The following is a 22380-nucleotide window of genomic DNA, read 5'->3' on the forward strand; positions in this document are numbered from 1 at the left end:
GGCTCCCACTCCCGCCAGGCTGACCCCAGCGCCATGGCCATTCTCTCAGCACTCTCCCTGGCAGTGATGGAAAAGTGGGCTGATGGCAGAGCCCTGCTGGCTGGGAGTTCTGAAAGGGGAAGGCGGGGAGAACCAACCCAATCTCCCAGCTCTGAGATACAGCTCTTTTTATTGCCATTGCCAAACAAAGAGCGAAAACAAAGGCTCTGTGTCTGTGTACATGGGTGAGACCGGTGCACGCCACACGCATGTGTGCACAGGGACACAAGCCTAGGCATATATGTGTTGGGGCAGAGGGTGCATATGCCTGTGAGTACGGGTGTGTGTGTAAATGTGTGTTTGCATGTGTACAGGGGTGAATGTGTGTATGCACATAAGTGCATTTATAGGAGGGGGGTGCAAGACATGTGTCCTATGTGTGTCCTGTGTATGAGGGTGTGTTTAAACATGGCTGTGTTTATAGGCAGGTGTGTGCAAATCAAATCACATCTACCACAGAACTATCCCATGAGCCGGTTACCTCAGGGCAGGGAAATGTGGAACTCTATTTGGGGAGAGACTGACTTACAGAATCAGGGACCACCAATTAGAAGTAGAAACTGGAGGTAAAAATCCCAGTTCAACCCCAGAGAAGAGTGACTGTGTGCTCAGTGTGACAGAGGGACACCCTCTGCTGGCCACCATCCCAGTATGGGGTGGTTCTAGCTAAGGTAAGCCAGCCTATGGCTTTTACACAACTGTGGGGGTTCCTCAATGGGCTCTGAGTTGGCGCCCGTGGGTATTCACCTCTGTCCCTCCCCCCAGAAAAGCCACCAGCACAAAGTAGGATTCTGGAAGGAATCACAGAAAAGGGTTAAAGCCCAGCCACCTTCCCTTTCCTTGCAGCCTGCTCCCAGCATCTCAGACTTCCTGCTGGGCTGGCAGTGGATACATCCCCCCAGGGACCAGGAAGTTCACCCAGCTTTCAGTAGTTTGTAGTTCTCACTGTTGCTGCTGAAACACACTGGACCTTGGGCTACACTTTGTAACCAGTTGCTGGGCACCTTGTGTCATCTGGCTTGTGCGCAGTATCTGTGGGTTCCTAGCAGACTTGGGATATGTCCCACACAGGACGACCTTGCTTGACAGCTGGGAAGGTGCAGTCCAGTGTTCTGCACCCAAGTTAGCTTGCATGGATGCATCACCCTGGCAGGGCTGTGTTTGCTGCACAAATACACCCAGGCTTGGTGCTGCTGTATGGTAGATGCTGGTGGTGGTGGTGGTGGTGGTGAGATGATGCTGGAGAGATAGGGAGTTCAGGCTTGGGTTAAGAAAGCAATCAGCTTGCAAATAAAGGGCTGAGTCCATACCCACCCAAGTGTCAAATGGCAGGCCAGAGTGGCAAGTGCTCGCCCCACGGAAAACAACAGCATGATCTCTGATCTGTACCTACAGCCAGCATCTTTCTGCTCATCTGTGTGTCCCCTGCAGTCCAGACTGCTACAGCCCCACAGCTGCCCCGTGCCAGGAGCCAGGCACCAAGAATCACCATGGGATTCGTTCCCTGCTTCTACACTTTGGTAGCCACAGCTTTGAGCTGACCGATGGTGATGACCCGGAGAGTTCAGCAGGGGGCCATCAGGATGAGGAGGGGCCAGAGAGGGGAAACAGGCTGTTCACTTTCCGAGCATAGTCATGTCCAGCGCCAGCTGACTGGGAGGGGCCATGCATCTTGGGGCAAGGTGTGGGAGAGGGGCCGAGACTGCCAGTTTGGGGGATGGGGTGTCTGAGGTCGGGGCACCTGAAGTTTGAGGCCGGGGGAAGGATAGAGGGGCCTTCTAAGTTTGAGGCAGGAGTGTCTGATACTCTGGAGGCCTGTGCAGGTGGGGGCGGGTGATGTGGAGTGGCTATTGGGAGAGAGGGCTCTACCCAGACCCTATGGGCTGGGCTGGGCTGGGATAGAGCATCTCCTGCAGCTTGGGGCTAGGCTGTGTGATATGCAGACCCCCACAATATGGGGTTGAGGTGTGATATGGAGGATGTGGGACTTCAGATTAGGGGGACAGGGCTGATACAATGACTCCAAGTTCTTTTACTTTCTTTGCTTTGCATTATTGTCCCCCTTCCCTTTCTTCAGGGTGGCAGCCTGTGGGGGGCAAAGGGGGTGTGTGTGGCCAGAAATGCTCTTGCTGGGCTTTCCCGGTCCAGTGGAGAGAAGGGAAAAGCAGATGCTCTGCTCCATCCATGGGACCAAGGCTGGCTTTAGGCACCGCAGGGCCCGATACGAAGGAGCTGCCGCTGAAGTCCCGCTGCTTCTTCGGTGGCAGCTCAATTGCTGCTGCAGAGGAAAGTCCTTCCGCTGAAATGCCGCCGAAGACAGCGGTAATGATTGAGCTGCTGCCAGCAACAGTGGCAGGACTTCAGCGGCAGCTCCTTTGGGATGTTGCGGGGCCCTCTTAGGGGCTAGGGGCCCGATTCCGGGGAATTCGCTGAATCACCCTAAAGCCGGCCCTGCATGGGACCTGGCTTGTCTGTCTTTCACCAGAGAATGAGATAGAAGGGTTTCCCCACAGCCTCCAAAGTAAGCCAGACTCTATTGAGCGCCAAGCCCAAGCGGCTGGGCTGAATCCTCCCATTGTCAGTGCAGATAAGAGAGGTACTGCCCTCTGTTTGCAGCTTAGCACAGGGAATCAGCATTATCTTCCCCTCAGTGGCCACTGCCCAGACACTGTTCCTTAGGCCTGAAGTTGTTGTGCAGCAACTCCGAGGCGATTCACTCGCCATTAGCCGTGTGTCTTCATAGAGGAGAGATCTTGATTTGAGCTGGCTGAGAGCCACCACTCTCATTTCACTCATGACCTAGGATTTGCTCTCACATTCCCAGTGGATAGCCCAGCGGGTTCATGCAATATGCCACTGGATTCCCTCCTACCATTGCCCTGCCATGGCCTTCATGCTGCACAGCACACCTCCGTATGCCCAGATCTCAGATGTTTGAGCCCATTCTTGCTTCTGGTTGAAGGGAACTATTCCAGCTACTAGCCTGTGCTGGACTGGCTCCCTCACCCCCACCCACAGACTCAAAGAAATGCACGGCTGGAAGGGACCTTGAGAAATCAGCAAGTCCAGCCCCCTGTGCTGAGGCAGGACCAAGTAAACCTAGATCATCCCTGACAGGAGTTTGTCCATCCTGTTCTTAAAACCTCCTGTGACAGGGATTCCACAACTCCCTTGGAAGCCTATTCCAGAGCTTAAACAATCTGAATAGTTAGAAAGTTTTTCTTAATACCTAACCTAAACCTCCCTTGCTGCAGATTACTGCTTGTCCTACCTTCAGCAGACACAGAAAACAATTGATCACTGTCCTCTTTATAACAGCCCTTAACATATGGGAAGATTATTATCAAGTCCCCACTCAGTCTAAGTGCCTTCAAGACGAAACATGCCCCAATTTTTTTAACCTTTCCTCAAAGGTCAGGTTTTTTTAAACCCTTTTATCACTTTCATTTCTCTCCTATGGACTCTCTTCAATTTGTCCATATCTTTCCTGAAGTGTGGCACTCAGAACTGGACACAGCATTCCAGCTGAGATCTCACCACTGCCGGATAGAGAGGGACAGTTACCTCCCAGGTCTTATACCCAACACTCCTATTAATACACCCCCAGAATGATATTCGCCTTTTTGGCAACATAGTTGGCTCATATTCAATATGTGATCCACTGTAACCCACAGATTCTTTTCAGCAGTGCTGCCACCTGCCCAGTTATCCCTCAGTTTGTAGTTGTACAGTTGATGTTTCCTTCCTAACCATAGTACTTTGCACTTGTCTTTATTGAATTTCATCTTGTTGAGTTCAGACCAATCCGCTGATTTGTCAATTCCAATCCTGTCCCCCAATGCGCTTGCAGCCCCTTCCCGCACCACATGTTTTCTGCTTGCGTTCCACCTGAAGACTAAGGAAACCTCCCTGACCCAACCAAATGGGCAGATTGGCCTTTGGGTCAGATAAGTTCATTGGCAAGGCAGAGGGAGGTACACCAGCCTGAAAGAAACTACTCCTGCTCTGTGTGGACTTCCTGGGCTCTCAAATTAGCCCCCTTCCCAGCAGAGCAGCTCCTTATCCTCTCCCCCATCCAGCTGTAGTAGCCCAATGAGAGACTTCAGGAAAGAATCTCACTTTTGCTACACGGCTGAATCGACCTCGCTGCAATACCCTCCTTCCCCCACAAGGTGGAGTAAATTACACAAGCATCTCCACCTGGGCGCTGCACCAGTCACCTTTGAAAATAGAGCTGGTGGGGGTTAGCAAAAGAAATCGGTGGTTGGGTTCCCCTCATGTGTGTGGCTGGAGATTCTCTGCTCCTGGCTCCCCAGCCCTCCCCTCATGGAGGAACAGCTGTATCTCTGCCAGGGCTGCCAGCACCATCTGTACTACGATAAATGGTGTCTCGGTCCAAAGAGGAAGACGAAGCCGAGGGGTTGCTCTGTGTTGCAACGGCGCGTTCCCCGGGGATGGGCCAGCAGCAGAGACAGGCACAAACACTTTGGTCCCAAGACATTTATTGTAAAGTTCTGACAAAGAGGCTTATTGTTACGTTGGGGGAGGATGAATGTGGAGCCACTGACAAGGGAGGCCGTGGATGCACAGAGTCCTCCCCACTGCTTGCTCAGCCCTTCCAGCTCCACCCTGGACCATCAGTTATGGGGGATGCTCAAGCAGGGCTGGCTCCAGGCCCTAGCACGCCAAGCGCATGCTTGGGGCGGCATGCCACAGGGGGCGCTGTGCTGGTTGCCAGGAGGGCAGCAGGCGGCTTCAGTGGACCTCCGTGCTTGGGGCAGTGAAATGGCTAGAGCCGGCCCTGGCTCAGAGGAGCATTATTGACAACGATCATCTGCCTTACATGTGAGCTGGGGGGAGGGGCACCACAGAGCTGGGAAGAGGACATACATCCCACTATGACTGCTCCCTCGGCACTCTGCTACCCTGGGAACCTAACCGCACCTACTGCTCTCAGAGGAACACCACCCCTTGCACTGCCTCAGGAGCTGTGTACCACAGAGACAAAGTGACAGCACAGCCATTCCCTCCACAGTGTTAGAGGAGGGGGCTACAGCCAGGATAGAACAGAATAACCATAGGGAAAGATCCTGCCAGCTCTTTAGAGCAGTTACTGACTAACGCTTCCTAAATGCAGCTGGGGGGGGGCGGGGTAGGAGGAAGCAGCCTGGAATGTCACTGTTATAAATAATTCTCCTAGTTTACACAACATTGTACATGGCACTTCCCACGCTCTCCTGTCACCAACCGCAGCTCCGCTTCTCCAGCCGCCAGGAAGAGCTCTAGGTGGCTCAGAACCAGCTCACTTTGTTGGATTTCAGTCCGGTGAAGCACATGTTGTTGCTGCAGACACCACTGTAACTGGGTGGGCAGGCCGAGCACGGTTTCCCCACCTTGTAAGGAGCTTCTCCTATCCAGTTGCCCCTGGAAAGGAAGACACGGCACGGGAGTCGCAGCACGCTTTGGATTGTGCTTGTGTGTGCTCAGAGAACGTGTGTGTGTGTGTGTGTGTGTGTGTGTGTGTGTGTGTGCATGCACACATGCCACACTGCCCCTACTGGATAGAATCACACCTGTTCAACAGTGTCTGACCATGTTGCCCTCTAGTGCTGCCGATGACAGGTGCGATGAACTGTAACACCATTGCAGCCCAGGGAAATTTCACCACCTTAAATGGGAGAGGTCTGTACTTTTGAAGTATAAGAATCCTGGGCTTTTTATCCTCAGTGAGCAGCCAGGAAGTCTGTGCAGCTAGTGATGTATGTGACAAAACCAGTGACTGCAAACAGCACTTGTTACGATAAATAACTTCCCAGCTGGGGGTGCTATGGTCTGATCGAATGCTTATCTGTAGGGTAACTCCATTTTCAGGGAATGCTTGATGGGAGAGGACAACACACATGGAGGAAGGAATAAAACCTGAATGTTGCACGGTCTTGGCTCTCTCTGTAACAGAGTCCTAAACAAGCATCACAATGCCCTGTGCACATGCAGTCTGGTTGGCGTGTCTCTCTGTGTTTGCACGTGTGTGCATGCAATGGTGGGAGTGTGTATCTGTTTACTGGCATGAGGGGGTGAAGGAGTTTCAACCCTGGATCACTGGACTAAGGTGAAGCTGGACACACACTGAGTTTAACTCATGATCAAATTGCTAAGGTACCTCCACTGTCCCAGCAGCATACCAGTGTAGGATGGCTCATGTCCAACCTCCTGGTGCCCAGGGAGCCACAGCTGCATGGGGAAGAGTTACCTGAGGCTGATTAGCAAGGGTGTTTTGCATCATGGTCAGTGCTTGCAGCTCTGCCTCTCCCCAGAGGAACTCTGTATGCAGCTACTTGCTAAGCCCCTTTGAGGCAAAGGAAAACACTCTCTAGGGCTAATCCAGGCACCAAAGGAGAGGCCAGACTGAGCAAAGGCTGATAGCAATAAGGGTGTGTGGGGGAGGGATAGTTCAGTGGTTTGAGCATTGGCCTGCTAAACCCAGGGTTGTGAGTTTGAGGGGGGCATTTGGAGAAAAAAATTGTCTGGGAATTGGTCCTGTTTTGAGCAGGGGGGTGGACTAGATGACCTCCTAAGGTTCCTTCCAATCCTAATATTCTATGATACACTATCTCCTGGATGGGCTGGGGCAATTCAATTGCTTCTAAGCCAGGATGTTCAATGCGCTGTGTTTGTGAGCACACAGGTAAGGCTGAGAGAATTCCCAGCTTCCATTTTGCCTCTCCTCCTGTCAGGGGTCCCTCAGGCAAACCAAGATCAGGCTGAGATGGAACCTGGTCCACAGGGCAAGTTCCTTATGTGAATGGCAAAATCAGGCAGGTGTGTTGGGAGTGGGGAGGGGGCACTCACTAACCCCCAGCTCCCATCCTCTCTCTGAAGTTGCCTTTGGTCAGGGGGAGCCTTTCCTTCGCTCACTTACTTGATGGCATAGTTGCACACTAAATACACCGCCTGCTGCCAGGTGCTGCCCCACACGTTCATGTTGGTGCAGGTGTTGATGGCACAGCCAATTCTGTTGGAGGAGGCCCACACCATCTGCATCAGAGACAGTCAAACGGTAGCTATCAGGATTGTGCAGCATACTCCAAAGCACAAGCATCAGAGGTGGAGAACCAGGGAGCCTGCCAAGCAGAGGCCAATGGACCTCTGTTTATTCCAGTCGGGAATCTCCCCTTCCAGGAGACAGAGAATAAAAACACCCCTCGCTGATTGTCTTGGTGGATACCTACTGCTGCATCTGCCTTGTGCTTTGCTGACCGATTGTAAGGCCAGTTTTCCAGTCAAATGACTTCCCTTCTGTGGGCACAATTCATGCCTGCAAAATCAATACCTGCCTTGTCACACCTTAGGTTGAAATGAGCTGCTCAAATCTGAGTATTTGCTCCCCGAATTACCTGATTGTGGGTACACATCGAACAGAAGAGCAAGGACTTGGCAATGCCCGCACTGCAGGATTGTACCCACAAAAAAGGGACCGGCCTCAGCTCTTTCAAATATGTATTCCATTGGGAGATCCTTGGGGTGGACATCTTCACACATTGATCAGAACTAGGAAAACCATTCAACTTGCTCAGGTCATTGAATTGAACTCTTCATAAAAAGCGGTTGTTATTTTTCTAGTTCACTCCCAGATTCCCTAAAGCCACTATCCAGACAGTGCTTAAGTCACAACAATAACAACAGCTGCACTGGGACTGAGACATATTCAAGCCCTCAGACAAGTCAGAAGGAAAGGGGATGAAAAGTTTATGTAAGTGGCAGACGCCCATGGAAATACTGGCCTGGGGATTGCCAGGGGCCAAGCAGACTGAGCAGAGCAGTGGAGCCATGCAGCACACTGTTAATTAAAGGGTAGAAATGCTTTGCCACAAACCATGGAAGTAAAGGAACATTTTCCACCTTGTGCTGGCGGCGCTCCTCCTGGATGTGCTCTGGGGGATGAGGGGGTTGTATTTAATGAGCAGCCAGACATTTCTGCACACTAAATAGCCGCTCTGTTGTGAAGGAGCTGATTCATGATCAGCAAGGCAGGAAGGGGCTTCCCCCATTCCTTTTGGAGACTTCGAGGTGCTACTGGTGTAAAGAGGGGAAACTGAGGCCAAATAAAAAAGGAGCATTCCAGCCAATTGGCTAAAATCTTAGAATCATAGAATATTAGGGTTGAAAGGGACCTCAGGAGGTCATCTAGTCCAACCCCCTGCTCAAAGCAGGACCAATTCCCAACTAAATCATCCCAGCCAGGGCTTTGTCAAGCCTGACCTTAAAAACCTTTAAGGAAGGAGATTCCACCACCTCCCTAGGTAACTCATTCCAGTGCTTCACCACACTCCTAGTGAAAAAGTTTTTCCTAATCTCCAACCTAAACCTCTCCCACTGCAACTTGAGACCATTACTCCTTGTTCTGTCATCTGATACCACTGAGAACAGTCTAGATCCATCCTCTTTGGAATCCCCTTCAGGTAGTTGAAAGCAGTTATCAAATTCCCCCTCACTCTTCTCTTCTGCAGACTAAACAATCCCAGTTCCCTCAGCCACTCCTCATAAGTCACGTGATCCAGCACACTAATCATTTTTGTTGTATCTTCCATCAGTGCTCCAGAATGTGGAGAGAAACCTCTCTGCAGATACAGCCACAGCTCTTTGATGTAAACAAACTGATCCGCCTAAAAGCAATGTGTGTGTTACAGGGCAGCAGCTCTGTGAATAGCTGCCTCTCATGCTCATGCTGGCAAATGCTCCGCAAGGTATCTCAGGACAATGGATCTTGCCGAGGGCAGGCAGCCTGTCAGGAATGCTAACTCCTACCTTCCTTTGGCCTCGTCTTTATGATTTAAACCAGATATCCTCCCAGAGTTGGTCCTCCTCCTTCCCTCCAGCTAGCTCAGCCATGACAGACAACAGCTCCCCAGCCAGCAGATGGAGCAATGGAAAATGCAGCCACTGCTGCTAGGAAAAGAGCTGGTGTTTGGATGGTGCTTTTTTAATGTGCTTGTTTGCAATGAATATAGTGCTGGCAAAGGGTGCCAGACTGACAGCCCTGGCAAGTGACAGATCAGGGGGATCTCTGCTGGTTTCTTTAGGTGATATGACTCATTGCCCTAAGAAGCTGCAGCGGCAGGACAATGCCGCTGATGCTCACTGAGTCCCCGTCCAGGTGCGCTACAGAGGGCTCAGCAACGCCTGAACCTGCCTTCCCCAGGCCTCTTGTCCTCTGCCACAAAACACAAACCTTGGTCAGGCAGAAGGACTGGCTTCCCAGGAAGTCTGCTGGGATTTTTTGCTAAATTTCACTGCATTTTGTCAGCTTGTGCCTCTGCATCAGACTCAAGAGAAGCTTGGCCTCTTGCCCCACTGGAAAGTCTTTATCCCCTTGGTTGCCACAATTAGAATTATTATTATTTATGCTTTGTGTTATTGTAGCGACTGGGAGCCCTCGCCATGGGCCAGGACCCCATTGTGTCAGAGTTGCAGGGCATTCTATCCCGCCAACACAAAAGAGGATTGCCCAGACCTCCCACCGTGCAATGGAAAGTGTTCTGATCCTGGTACATTACCATCTAGCTCCCGGTTTGGGCAGGGCAGCATTCTTAGTAATACCACTACCCTGGCCCCACGTGACTCTGGCTTCGTACCTGGGTGTAATGGCTGCAGACAGAACCACTGCATTTGGAGGGGCAGCTGGGGTTGCAGTCACGGGGGTTGGGGAAGGAGTAATGCTGTTTCTCATAATACCAAGATTTCACAAGATCCACGACTGACTGATACCTGTGGAAGATTACACACGTTATCCCCGTTATTCCTCCACGCTACCCAGGACCAGGAAGCAAACCCCAAGGAGAACTGCCAGGGCAGGCCTGTGAGAGACTTGCCCCCAGGTGCACTCATGTATGTTTGCTAGAAAGGTGCTTTCTCTTAGCTATGTTGGAACCATGCGAGCATGTGCCTGCCTTGCTCCCTCAAGGACCAAGAATGGAACTGAGTTCCCAAGTGGGGGAGGCGACATCAGAGAGTGGAGGAGGAGGAGGAGGTCCCTTTGTGCTCATAGTGAGTGAAACAGGGAACAGAGCAAGAGTGACAGGGGTTTGAAATGTGAGTGGAAGTTCCCCCTGGGTCTCTCCAGGTGCTAAGGATTCTGGGGCAGCATAATTTTGCTCTGCTGCATTGTGAGCTGTGTGCGTGCATGCCAGGGGCATGTACAACAGTGATTCTATAAATCTGGCCCTCTCTGGCTGCATTAAATCACTCCTTACTCCCATTAAACCCCCCTGTGTGTTGTCAGTGCAAGAAAAAGGGGGACTTTTCCCAGCAAGGAGAAATCTTCTCAACTGATCCAACTCACACATCTACTCATTTATCTCCAGATGCTTTCATCTCCATTTCTTGCACATTAGCTAATTTACCCAAATTGTTTTGTTTTTGAACCAGGGCTTTTCTCCTTCACGACCCATCCCCTGCTCCAGTTGCATCCTGCAGTGGCTCTAAATACAAACCTCTTCACTAACGCCAACAGGAACATAGCTCTGGTCCAGTGGGTTTCTCTGTATATTAATGGTCTCTTCCTGCTACCGACAGCTGAGCGGCTCAAGGTCTGCAGATCAAGCTGAGACATGCCCTTCAGCTTCCAATCCGTGGTAAGTCACACTCCTCCCCAAACAAATGTGGAGTGTTTTCTCTAGGCTGTGACTCAGACTCACTGCTGGTGCGATGGGTTCAGCTGCATCTCCTCAGAGCAACAGTGAACCTAGCCCAGACTCATTTTGGCTCTCCTGGGCTTGTCCCTTGCTCCCTTGGGACAGCACCTCACTCACCCAGGGGTCCTGCTGCTTTCTTTCATTTAGCTCACAGTGGAGCAAGGTGCTACTGAGTGTGAGTTAGGGGTGACAACCAGGCCCTAAGTAATGAAGCTGCTAATAATGAAGTCCATGGAACTAGATCAGGGTTCTCAAACTGAAGATTGTGACCCCTCAGGGGGTTGCGAGGTTATTATATGGGGGTCGCGAGCAGTCAGTCTCCATCCTCAAACTCCTCTTTGCCTCCAGCATTTATAATAGTGTTAAATATAGAAAGGTGGTTTTTGATTTATACTGGGGGGTTGCACTCAGAGGCTTGCTATGTGAAAGGGGTCACCAGTGCAAAAATTTAGAACCACTGAACTAGATCAAATTCTGTTCTAGGCAGGGTTCTAACCAGACTCCCCAGTTCCTCCTGTATCTGCAAAGAATGAGGACTTTGACCTCATTTGATGCAACATGCAAGATCAGAGCATGGCTGTGGATCGCTTACCTGCCAGAGTGAATGGAGAGGTTCTGACCAATGTATCTCATCAGCTGGGGCGGCCCATGGTCCCATATGCACTGTACAGCCCAGGCTTCAGCAGACTTGGCCAGTCTCTCATCCCACACCTAGTTGAGGAAAAAAGAGATGGCGCAACAACATATGTCATTAGGCTACAGCCCAGAGCAAGAAAGAATGACTCATTCCCCAGCAGAATGAAAGGGAAACATTTAACCATGACGTGTACAGGAGAACCGCCTTGGAATCCAGGAACCCTTAGGTTCCTCCATTATGCAGGGCACTTTCCTACGTCATTCCCACCTGTGTTTGTTCTCGCTCGGAGAGGAGCAGTGGTCTCGTGACTAAAGCGCATGACTAGGCATCAGGAGGCCTGGCCTCTGCTCTGCCATTGACACACCAAGTGACATTGAGTGAGTCATTTCCCACTCTGTGCCTCACTTGCTTTATCTGTCGAATGGGCCTGGAGATACTGAGCAGGGCAACTGTGAGACTAAACTCACTAGTGTTTGGAAGTTGCCTTGAGATCCTCAAATGGACGTCACTGTAGGAAGGCAAAGTATTATCTTTATATTGTTATGATCACCATCTCTCCCAGCCTTTCTGCTTCAGCCACCTCCTTTATTGTCTCTCCTAAGGCTTAATCATCTCACAGGTTGAAAATGTTTCCTAGCATCCATCACAAAGTGTCAGATGCCCTGTCTTATCTGGGAGCATGAAATACAGGCCAAGCAGTGTCTGCATCAGGCCTGATGTGGAGGCCTGGTGACCCTTCAGCTCTGCTGGGCTCTGTGGCACATGGGACAGGAGGCCAGGTTCCTTCCCACCCCCACTGAGCTTTGGGATCAGAGCCCCTGAATTTCACCTCTCTTTCTATATAATGGGCCAGGTTTGGGGTACTTTTCAGCAAACCCTGCCTGATGTTCAGCTGTGGGCAAAACCAAAGGACGGAGGTTTTCTCAAAACCAGCTGGTCAGAGAGTCATAGGGTGCGTCTACACTGCAATGTAAGGCCAGGGTTCGAACTCAGGCTCAAGCCCAACCCCGTTCCGTCTACACACAAATCACACTAACCCAGGGCTCAGATCCGGGGTCCCAGGAGCCCCCCACCCGTGGAGGGTCTGAGCATTAGTCAAGCCAGCACCTAGGGTTCAATTCCTATTGCTTTGTAGTGAAGACACAGCCACACTGGACTCATGCTCTGGAAGCCTGCCAACTGTATTCCACAATCCCACTAGCCAACTTTCTTTGTCCTCTGGACAGTCAAGTTTTCCCACATTACACTATGAGCAAAGGGCTAGAACAGCCTTATTTTGGGAGGCACTTGGAAGTCTGGGATATGGGTGGTTGGACTTGGGCCCACATAATGTAGTATGGATGCTGGAGCCCCAGGTTGGAACCCAGAATTCAACTATTCCTAACCCAGAGTTACAAATGAATGTAGATGCTCAAGAACTTGGTTAACAACCCTAAGGTCCGCAACCTCAAGTTGTACTAACTCTGGGCTTACACTGCAGTGTTGACATATTCAGAGACTCCAGCTCATGCAGCCTTTCTCATGGGTTCTGCCCTACAGGCCATTTTCTAGTGTCTTGTTCAGCCAACTTTTAAGAGTCCCAGGGAGACCGTGCCACAGCCCAATACATCTCATACCTGCAGTTTGGCCCAGGGGAAATTCAGCTCTGATGAACCATTATGAACATTTCACTAATTCAGAGGCAATAAGCTCATGAAAGCCCCCCCACCATTGCTGGATGGGCACTGAATGGAGACTTAGCAATTTTAACAGCGGAACCCCTGCTCTTCTCTCTGCTCTGTGATGCAGGCTGTAGCAATGGTTCCAGCTTCGCTTCCTGTCATTGCTTCCATAACATGTGTGGACAGCTGAAAATCCAGGACCCAGCGTACGGCGCTTACAAGTTATGGTACATGGGTTCTCCTGTCTGGAAGCAGGGAAGCCAGCCCCAAAAGGAGAAGAGATGGGAGTGACAGGAAATACTGAACTTATAGTTTATACTAGACAAAAGAAGGGAAGACTCCTGTTTCACCCATTGTCCTCAGACATCTCAGAATCACCATCAGGATCACAGGGCTGAGGCTACAGAGTGAGCCAATTGTGGCCACCACTGGCCAACAGATTCCCAATAGGCCAATTCTGGATTTCACTGGGTTGATTCTGGGTGTCACTAGATGGGTGACACACAAAGGGTCAGCTCTCAGTGCCAGTGGGTAAAGGACATAAGTTGGCTCTACCAGGAAGGGTGCACTATGGATTGTTTCTAGATGTCGATACATAAGGGATACATAAGGGATACACAATAGTTCTGCTTGCATGGTGCTCAGATTGGATCAAATTTGCCTGCGGGGCAGTCTGTGCTTCACACATACTTGGCCTAAACGGGTAGCTTCCAAAATCAGACCAGCGCCTTCCCTTTTCTCTCCCAGGCATGACTGGGGCTTGTCTCCAAAGCAGTTTAGGGTGGGTGAGGACAAAGGAAATAGCTGCTCCAAGCAGTTAGAATAACAAAAGGACTGTGACTGCAATACTGGTACGTAGCTGATGGATGCTGTTACACACTTACAGCAGGACGCTCTAGCTCTGGAACTGGATGTGAGATGCCTTTGATCTCTGTAACTCTGACCCCCATTGCACCTTCAGAAAATGGGGCCTAATTCTCAGAAGTGCTGATGTCAATGGGAGTTGGAGGTGCTTCAGCACCTTTGCAAATTAGGCCTGTAGTTATCTCCAGACATCACTTGCTGGGTCAGACCTGCATGGATGGAGTGTGGATTAGATTGCAAGCCCCTGGAGGCTGAGGCCAGGTCTTCTTCTGTGTACATACAGCGCCAATCATGCTGTTAGCACTCAACAAACATTAACGGTAGCAAAGCCGAGTGGGAATAGAAATGACCAACAATCGCTTTGCCAGGCCTCCGGGGAGAAGATGGTACATTTCCACATGTGGCAGGTCACCCCAGCAGACAGCATTGTTGTTTGGGCAGCGCAGGCGGAAGTGGCCTGGGCAGATCTCCCAAGGCGCCCACAGACAGGGCTGCTCTTTGCACCTTAGGGGGATATGTCTGCAGCAGATGACGTTTAGTTTTGCCAGGATTCTAGAGTGGGACCAAGCACAGGCCTGATCATGGGAGGAGCTGACTCCCACTGACTTCAGAGGGTTAAAGAAGTCAGCGCTTTGCAGAATCAGGCCCATAGGGAGGTGTCTTTTCTGTCTGTTGTTGACGATTTTCCAGCAGATCCCCAGTGCCCATTTCCAGAGCCTTGAATGGAATCTAGGGCTTGGCGCTTTCCCTACAGAGTATCTGTCAGCAGCTGGCATTTCCCAAGCAAACACAGCTGCATTTTTCTCCTCAAGGGCCTAATCCAAAGCCCGCTGAAGTCAGTGGACAGCCGCCCCCTGGACAGACTTCAATGGGCTTTGGATCAGAACCTTGGTTATTTTTTATTCCTGCTTTTTAGTTACTACAGGTTTCTACTCTGACCTTTTTTGGACACATGAATAAGAAAAGAAAAGACACAAACCCAACAGATTCAGCAGTTAGCATTAGCTACTGAATTAGCAATCAGTGTGCCAGGAACTGCATAAGGAAAGGAAGCCAGGGCCTCCCAGAAGATGCTGTGAAATATTAGTTACCTTCATTGGACTCACCACCTCCCCAGCCCCAACCACTGCACTCAGAGCTCCTAACTGGGGAAGTCAATGTGATGCGTCAGGCTTCCATCTTGTCACATCTTCTCTGCTGGCAGCAAAAAGCAGCTACTACAATTATCATGAACAAAGAACTCACTGAGTTCAGAAAGGCTGTCTCCATGGGGCTCTGCAGGCTGCACGGTACCGGCCGATGCAGAGCTCAGCCACTCACACAGGGATCCCTCCCTTAGCTTTTCACTTGGTCCTTTGTGAAATAAGCTCTAAACCAAGTGGGCCCCTCTCTATCTGCAGGTCATAAAACCTCCCCCAGGTGCCCACAGTCTGCAGCATGGTGGAAACAGCTGACTAATTAGGGCTTGTCTGAACACAGAGGTTGCACTGGTTTTACTAAAAGGAGGATGCTAACCTGGCATAAAGCTGTGCGAACATAAGCTGAACTGATATAAACCAATGTCATAGTGTTCACACACAGAGCTGCATCGCTTTAGCATCACACCCTTAGTTAAATGGGTGCAACATTGTGTAGACCGGGGGAGAAATATATTAAGAGCTGGAACTTCTATTAACAAACTGCCCCAGAGGGCACTGCTAGTACTGGGGGCTAATGCTGGCATACACTGTACTGAACCTATGGGCACTGCCTGGCTGGGCGTAACATATATACAGGAAAGCTCTGTACTCATTAAAGGGCTTTAGATCCCCCTTCCCTTTCCTCAGTTAGGTCCCTCCCAGAAACTCTGCTGTTTCACAAGAAGTAATCATAGAAAACAAATGAAAACTAACTTAACAGCACCCAGCATGGGCTTATCGTTAACTTCCCTGCACCCTCTCCCCTCCCCACATCTGGTTAGGCTCTTTATGACCCTCACTTGTCTCAAGTTTGACTTTGGGTAGGACGCGCATTGGGACTGGGGCTGTGACTCTGCGTGTTGCTGCACAGTGCTTAGCACACAGCTTGTAGCTGAGAAATAATAGATCACAATCATAACATTGCCAGTGCCTGAGCATGGCAGCTGCTGTGCTGATGTAACGGGCACTGCCAGTCCAGCTGGGCTCCATTCTGCAGCGCTGCAGTTTTGCCTTTGTACCCACTTCCTCAGCAGATGGTGCTAAGGCATTAAACCTGCCCTTGACCCCACTATCATCCCTTCTCCCTTCAGGAAGCATGGCTAAAACTCACCATATATTCCATGTTGGCCGCTGGTGGAGACACCTGCGCCCGCACTTGGTTGTGGTAGTCCAAAAGAACACTCATGTCCCGCGGAGAGATGTATCGCTTCCGGCGACTCCTTGGCACCCCGAGGCCGGACACCAAGCCAGCCTGCATGTTGCTGGAGGGGTACAGGAGCTCAGTGGCATTGGGCAGCACAAAAGAGCTCGATTTTGGTATCATCCAGAAGACCAAGCCAGTGAAATGCAGGTGCATGTGCAGTAAAGTCATTTTAGGTGTTGTTTGTTTATTTTATTTTCTTTGCAACTGTCTACTTTCAAATGAAACAAAACAAAAAGAAATGAAAAAATCAGGCAAATCTTCTTCCTTCTGACTGTGTATCTAAAAAGGGAGACAATAGAGGCACAGTTTATTTTTGCATTTCACATGAAAATTCCACCTCCTCAAAGATCTTGGAAATAGGTTTTCCAGGTTGAAAAACAAAACAAAAATTAAACACCGACAGATGCTTTCCCACAAACAAACTAAATTAAAAAAGAAGGTATCTTTCATCAGCTGGATTTCCTGCTCATATATAAGAGAAAATACCCTGGGACCAGCTGTGAAATCTGCAGAAAGTTGTTTTTTTTTTCAATTTGAGTGCAAAAACTTCCTCAAATTTTTCACTTTTCACAAACCCAGGCTAATTAATTACATTATGTTACATGATGTTACATTAGCTTAAGGTTCCAGCCCCTCTGATTTCACAGACTTTTGTTACGTTGAGCAAATCCCTAAAAAAACCTGAAATCTTACTCAGATAAAGAAACAAACGGCAAGTTCTAAAAGGATCACTGAGAGAGTCTAAATAATCTCTTTCTTTGGGGAAGCAAAATCAACCACTTCAAAACCAAGCTTTAAAAAAATCTTTTTCTTTTTTAGTAGATGCACCTTCTAACATCAGTGAAAGACATTCCCCAAAGAAGCTGAGATGACATTTCCCAGACTACATACATACCTTGAGGACTGAGCCAAGAACAGCTGAGAAATGTTAGCTGCTGCAGCAACAGTCTGGGAGCTTGACCTTTGCAAACAACCTGCTCAGGCACATGTGGCAGAGAGATTTAACTTAGCCAAGTTATAGGAGCCTTTGATAGCATCTGACGCAAAATCTACATCTTAACTCTTCCTCCGGGGAATGTCCTAAAGTTTGAAAAATGCTCTGCTAGGCAATTTATGGCCTTTTCCCTGTGTACACACAGCCCCGCTCTGCCGAGTTCTCTGCTTGTTGTGAGTGGTGTGTATTATGAACCTGGTAAGGCTGCAAACAGTATAAAATTAATCTACTGGAGCCTATTTGATCAGAGTCAAACATAGCTTCTCTTTAGCTGCACTATGCATGTGGGACCCTTGCACTGTGCTTGTGAGACATCTAATAATAGACATTTCCAGAGACCTCACCTCCCTCTAAAGGACTTTGGTAGTAAATTTGCTTTAATTTTGAAAGGCGTAGGGGGCACATATTTTGCCCTGGTGAGTTGACCCTGTTGACAGCTCTCTGGGAATCTGAGGGCTCCTCCTAACTGGTGTGAAATAGAGCAGAATGAAGCATTCTGTCCTCACTCCTGTGGAAGGGTGCCCAGAAGAGACTGTGAGTTCCAGCCTGCAACACTCCAGCTTGAACTGAGCAAATGGGCATCCCAATCTACCACCTTGGCAAACCACCTCCCCCTATGAGTGACGGAGCCATGCTGGAGAACAACTTTCCTGGGCTGTTCTCTGGCCACCCTGGTGTTCAGAGCAGCCACTTCCTAGGTATTGATCACGGCGTATTATAGATTTGAGGTAGGATGGAAATGAATCCATGCCAGTGACAATGGCCTAATCACGGTGTCTCAGGTGGAAGGGAAAGGAACTTTTTCTGCAGAACCCTTACATTCATCCAGAGCAGCTTAACAGAAGTTTAGATCTCCAGCTCAGTTAGATGAAACCACTGCATAAATCAGGTCGGAGAGCCTCACACATGCTTTCCTATAACAGAGTGAACGGTAACAGTTCCCTGTGACTGAATAAATTACTACAGGCCAGGAAAGTTTGACATGCTTTCTTCCCCTTCTTTTAATACAGAATCAGGCTGTATTTTTTGAACTGTGTTGAGATTTGTTGCTATTATTTCACACAGTGTTGGCTTTATCAGACAGTGCAGTACATATTGTATGGGGACTCCATGCACAGCCAGCTTTGCACGTAGAGTTGAATGGGCCCACCAAACTAGACATGCAGCCCATTTTATTGCATAACTTTGGCATCTGCACAGCTATGACGTGCCCACACCTACAGGTCTGTGCACACAGACAGGACAGGAGGGAGTGCCCCTATTTGCAGGTGCACATGCAGACATGAGTGTGCAAAACAGAAGTTGGGACTGAAAATTTGGCCCATAGTGTGCAGGGAGAAATGGCTTACCTGTGGGATCTGTACAAGCTCCATTGCTTGAGACATTGAAGCCTGAACTCAGGCATGCACATAAGAGCATACTGTCCCCTGGGATATGCTAAATGAACCCCAATAGTGCTTCCTCAGGGGGCATGAATCAGTGTTCATGTTACACTCCGTCAGCACCCAGACCAAGCCGGGGAGGTGAATGATCCAACCAGTGGACCAAATTCAGTGATGAATCCTGGTCATATGCCACCTGAGGCACGTTGCACATACACTTCCTCAGCTCTAACTTCAATGATTCTATGACACCACTGGATTTCTACAGAGCATGTCATCCTAAGTACCCGGGCGTGCAGTACATAAATTAATAATGCTTCAAAATCTCATCAAAGGAGCTACATCCTCTCCTTCCTTCAGTCAGCCAGAGTCACCATGACTTGAGAAGGGACCAGGTACAGGTGGATATTGGTACAGAGGTTTCAGAAACCCATTTAAGCAAAGGCACACACAAAAAGCTGTCTGTCGCCCTACAGATGGCACTAGGTTTCTGGCAGCAGAAGTGAATCTCACTGCAGTGGGCCATCCAAGGAGGATGTGTCTCCAGTCCCCGCCAGTTGATCCCAAAGGCTATGCAATATCACATGCCTCCAAGTAATGGGTAATAATTCAGGTCTTTCAATATGGCAGGGATAGCCGAAGTGGAGCCTGCAGCTAAATGTGTCCCACAGAACTCTACAATGCACCTCACAGACATCCTTGGCTTCTCCATGGAAGATGTGGCCCATGTAGCCCACGTTTCCCAGCATGCACTACTTCATCTTGATCTCATCCACATAGTCCCATTAGATGCTGCGACTTGTAGTCTTCAAGGGCCTGCATCTCAGAATGAAAGATGAGGGCAGCTTCATTCCGCACATGTTGGGTTCTGGGTAAGAGACCATTGGGTGCAACCAGACATTGGGAAAAGTCAAAGCACCCCTGCAAGATAGGATGGTCTGAGCCCTACCAGAATCAATGATGACATCTCTGCTTGGACTGGAGCCAGCTAGTCTGGAGAAAGATGGTGGTAAATGGCTGAGATTGGACTGGAGTGAAAACAGCAACAGAAATTAAGTGGGGAAGAGGGCCCCTAACAAACCCACAGCCCCACTTAAGTTACACAGCAGCCAGGAGGAAGGGGCATGGGACATGGAGCCTAATGATGCCCCAAAAGTGGATCTGACGTGTAAAGGAAATGCAGCCCTCTTTTCCAGCCTCCCAAATCCTCCTGTGTGACTCCGTCTAATGAAATTGTCCCCTGAGACTTTTCCTGGCATCTGGTCTGGTGAAAAGTGAACTCAGCTGCCTGGCGTTCCTGGGGAGTGGACGGAGAGCACCAGTGACATGAGGTGGATGGACTGCCCACACCACACACTCCTGTTTGCTCCTTGCACAGTGGATGGAATAGAGAAGTAGCCAGTGAGGCAGCAGAAAAGCCTTCCCCCATGAGCTTCTCCTCGGGGTTAATGTCATATTTTGACTGCATCCTCCAGATCAGCTCCAGACACAAAGGAAATGTCTCTGGAAACCTCCTTGCAGTTGAGTTTAGTATCTAGACCAGGAGTGTTCAACGTGTGGCCAAAGAGGCAAACAGAGCCCACAAAGCCAGGGTCAGCCAGAGGATTCAGGGAGCCTGGGGCAGGGCTGGGTCTTGGGCGGCAATTTAGCGGCAAGGTCCCTCTTGGAGGGAAGGACCTGCAGCCGAATGCAGCCAAAGAATGAAGCAGCGGCAGTAGAGCAGCCTAAGTGCTGCCAATTGCGGCTTTTTTTTTCCCCCCGCCGCTTGCGGTGCTTGTACTCACAGGCGGCGCTCCGATGCTTTGGCAGCACTTCAGTGGCAGGTCCTTCACTAGCTCCGAGTCTTCCGCTGCACTGAAGGACCCGCAGCCAAAGACCCGTAGCGAGTGAAGGGCCCACTGCCGAAGTGCTGCTGAAAACCTGGAGTGGCTCGCGGGGCCCCTGTAGGGCCTGGGGCAAATTGCCCCCACTTGCCACCCCTCCCTCCCCCTGGATGGCCCTGCACAAGCCTTGTATAATGCAGCCTGAAGCACTCAGTCGCAGCAAACACCGGGTGAGATTAAGACTAATCGGCTGCAGGTTTTCCTTGCTGGTGATCTCAAGCAGCAGGAAGATGCAAGTCCCAGCAAAGACTGTGCTTGGCATTTTGATGAGAAATGGGTACGTAAACACACAGTCACAATTAAGCCTTAGCCCCCCAGCCAATGTGGCCCTCCTTATCTCCAGAGTTTGGGCACGACTCCTGCTCTCCTTTGAAATCCCCCATGGACGAGAGCTATGAGCAGGGAAGCAATGCTGCATCCAGTTTCATTAGGTGACAGGAGGAGAGGGTGGCCTGGCCGTGCGCATTCTAGGTACAGGAATTGCAGTGGCTTTTTTGTTTCAATGTGCTCAGCTCTAGATTGGAGCTGCCTGTTTGGTAATATGAACTAGCCATGCCCTCCTTGGGCATTGGTGGTGCTGCTGTTTATGGGTGAGACCATATTTTTCAGTCCCCAGCCTCTGAAATGAGGGCCAGCAACCCCTCAACATGAGTAACAGTGAGGTAAGAAGTGAACAGCTTGGAGGCATGAACTGGGCAAGCTGGGGACATGGACTGGGCAGACTGGCAGAAGCAGCCAGCAGAGTATTTGTAAGTAGATTTGGCATACAGAGAAAATACTGATACATAGTTGGGTAGTGGGTATTAGTGTTTTCTTTAAAGAGCTCCCCCTCCCACCGCCTAGGGAGCAAACCCCCATCTGACACTGTGAAAGGCAAACTTTTGCATTTGAGAAAATCGTTTTGTGTCTCCCAGTTTGACATTTGACAGATTGAATGGGTTGGAGAAAGTGTGCCAGCTGCAGCTCCCACTGCCATAAAGTGAGCTAATGGTGAAAGAATCCCGTGCTCAGAGACAGTTACAGGTTTTTTCTTGGGTTCAGACTGAAAGTGCTGCTTAATCAGCACTCTGATAGACAATTTAAATTCCAGGAACTGGTAGGGTTTTGTGTCCCTGCCAGGCGTAATATCCTGCAGCCTAGACTGTCCTGTCTGCCAAAGCATACGGTATCTGCAGAGAGGACCTCACGGAAAGCCAAAACGCACACACATTCAGCTGGATTCAGCAGCCACTCCAATGAATTCTCAATTTAATGAGCATGGAGAGAAAGAAAGAACCCAGTGATTTATCACTTCTAACAGCATTGTCTCAGACGAGATGTGCACCAATGGTTTAAATGCTGACACACATAGCAACTCGCTACATAATAATACACAATGGAGTCTGATTATCTAATGACTTTATGAGCCACTGATCCCCTTGCTACCCAAGGGCCAGATTGTGACATGGCACTGTGCAATGCTTATCCTTGCTCTGTGGGACTGCCAGGGAGGCTCCACCTCAGGCATCCTCTTAGGCCAAAACTGCCCTGGTGTAAGAGGATGAGGTCAGAGGAGTTGATCTGCCCACACCAGGGATGAATTTGGCCCCTCTCCTCAAAGTGAAGAGCCACCAGTGAAAGGTACCGGTGCCAGTTCTGGAAAATGTATATCTCCAAAGCATGTAAAACCTCAGCCATAGCAGCTCCAGCTTCCCCCACTAATGTGCCCATTGGGCAATGGAGGGAACTTGGGCTCCAAGGCCCATTCACTTCATAGCTCTGCTCTGCTCTGACAACACAAGTACAGAGGAGGTGGCAGTTCTGAGATGCTGCTTCCTATCTCACTAGTAACCAGATGATGGCGACTA

At 49.9% G+C, this 22380-nt stretch overlaps 1 protein-coding gene across 1 annotated transcript; it reads right to left on the minus strand.

Annotated features, from left to right (window-relative positions):
- Positions 1-5214: 5214 nt before the first annotated feature.
- R3HDML (R3H domain containing like) lies at positions 5215-16442 on the minus strand. The gene is made up of 5 exons (XM_050917471.1): positions 16182-16442; positions 11323-11441; positions 9672-9804; positions 6959-7074; positions 5215-5463 (listed from the first exon to the last, which is right to left on the minus strand). The coding sequence occupies exons 1-5, from the start codon at positions 16440-16442 to the stop codon at positions 5331-5333; spliced, it is 762 nt and encodes a 253-aa protein (XP_050773428.1). The 3' UTR covers positions 5215-5330.
- Positions 16443-22380: the final 5938 nt, after the last annotated feature.

The sequence above is a fragment of the Gopherus flavomarginatus genome, chromosome 11 (assembly GCF_025201925.1).
Source record: "Gopherus flavomarginatus isolate rGopFla2 chromosome 11, rGopFla2.mat.asm, whole genome shotgun sequence".
Classification (NCBI taxonomy): Eukaryota; Metazoa; Chordata; order Testudines; family Testudinidae; genus Gopherus; species Gopherus flavomarginatus.

Excerpts from the sequence above, each read along its gene's own strand:
- R3HDML (XM_050917471.1), bottom strand. The coding sequence starts at position 16,442 with ATGACTTTACTGCACATGCACCTGCATTTCACTGGCTTGGTCTTCTGG. Across the intron at positions 9,805-11,322 it reads CTCTCCATTCACTCTGGCAG|GTATCAGTCAGTCGTGGATC; the intron begins GTAAGCGATCCA and ends AATCTTCCACAG. Across the intron at positions 5,464-6,958 it reads GTGTGCAACTATGCCATCAA|GGGCAACTGGATAGGAGAAG; the intron begins GTAAGTGAGCGA and ends CTTCCTTTCCAG.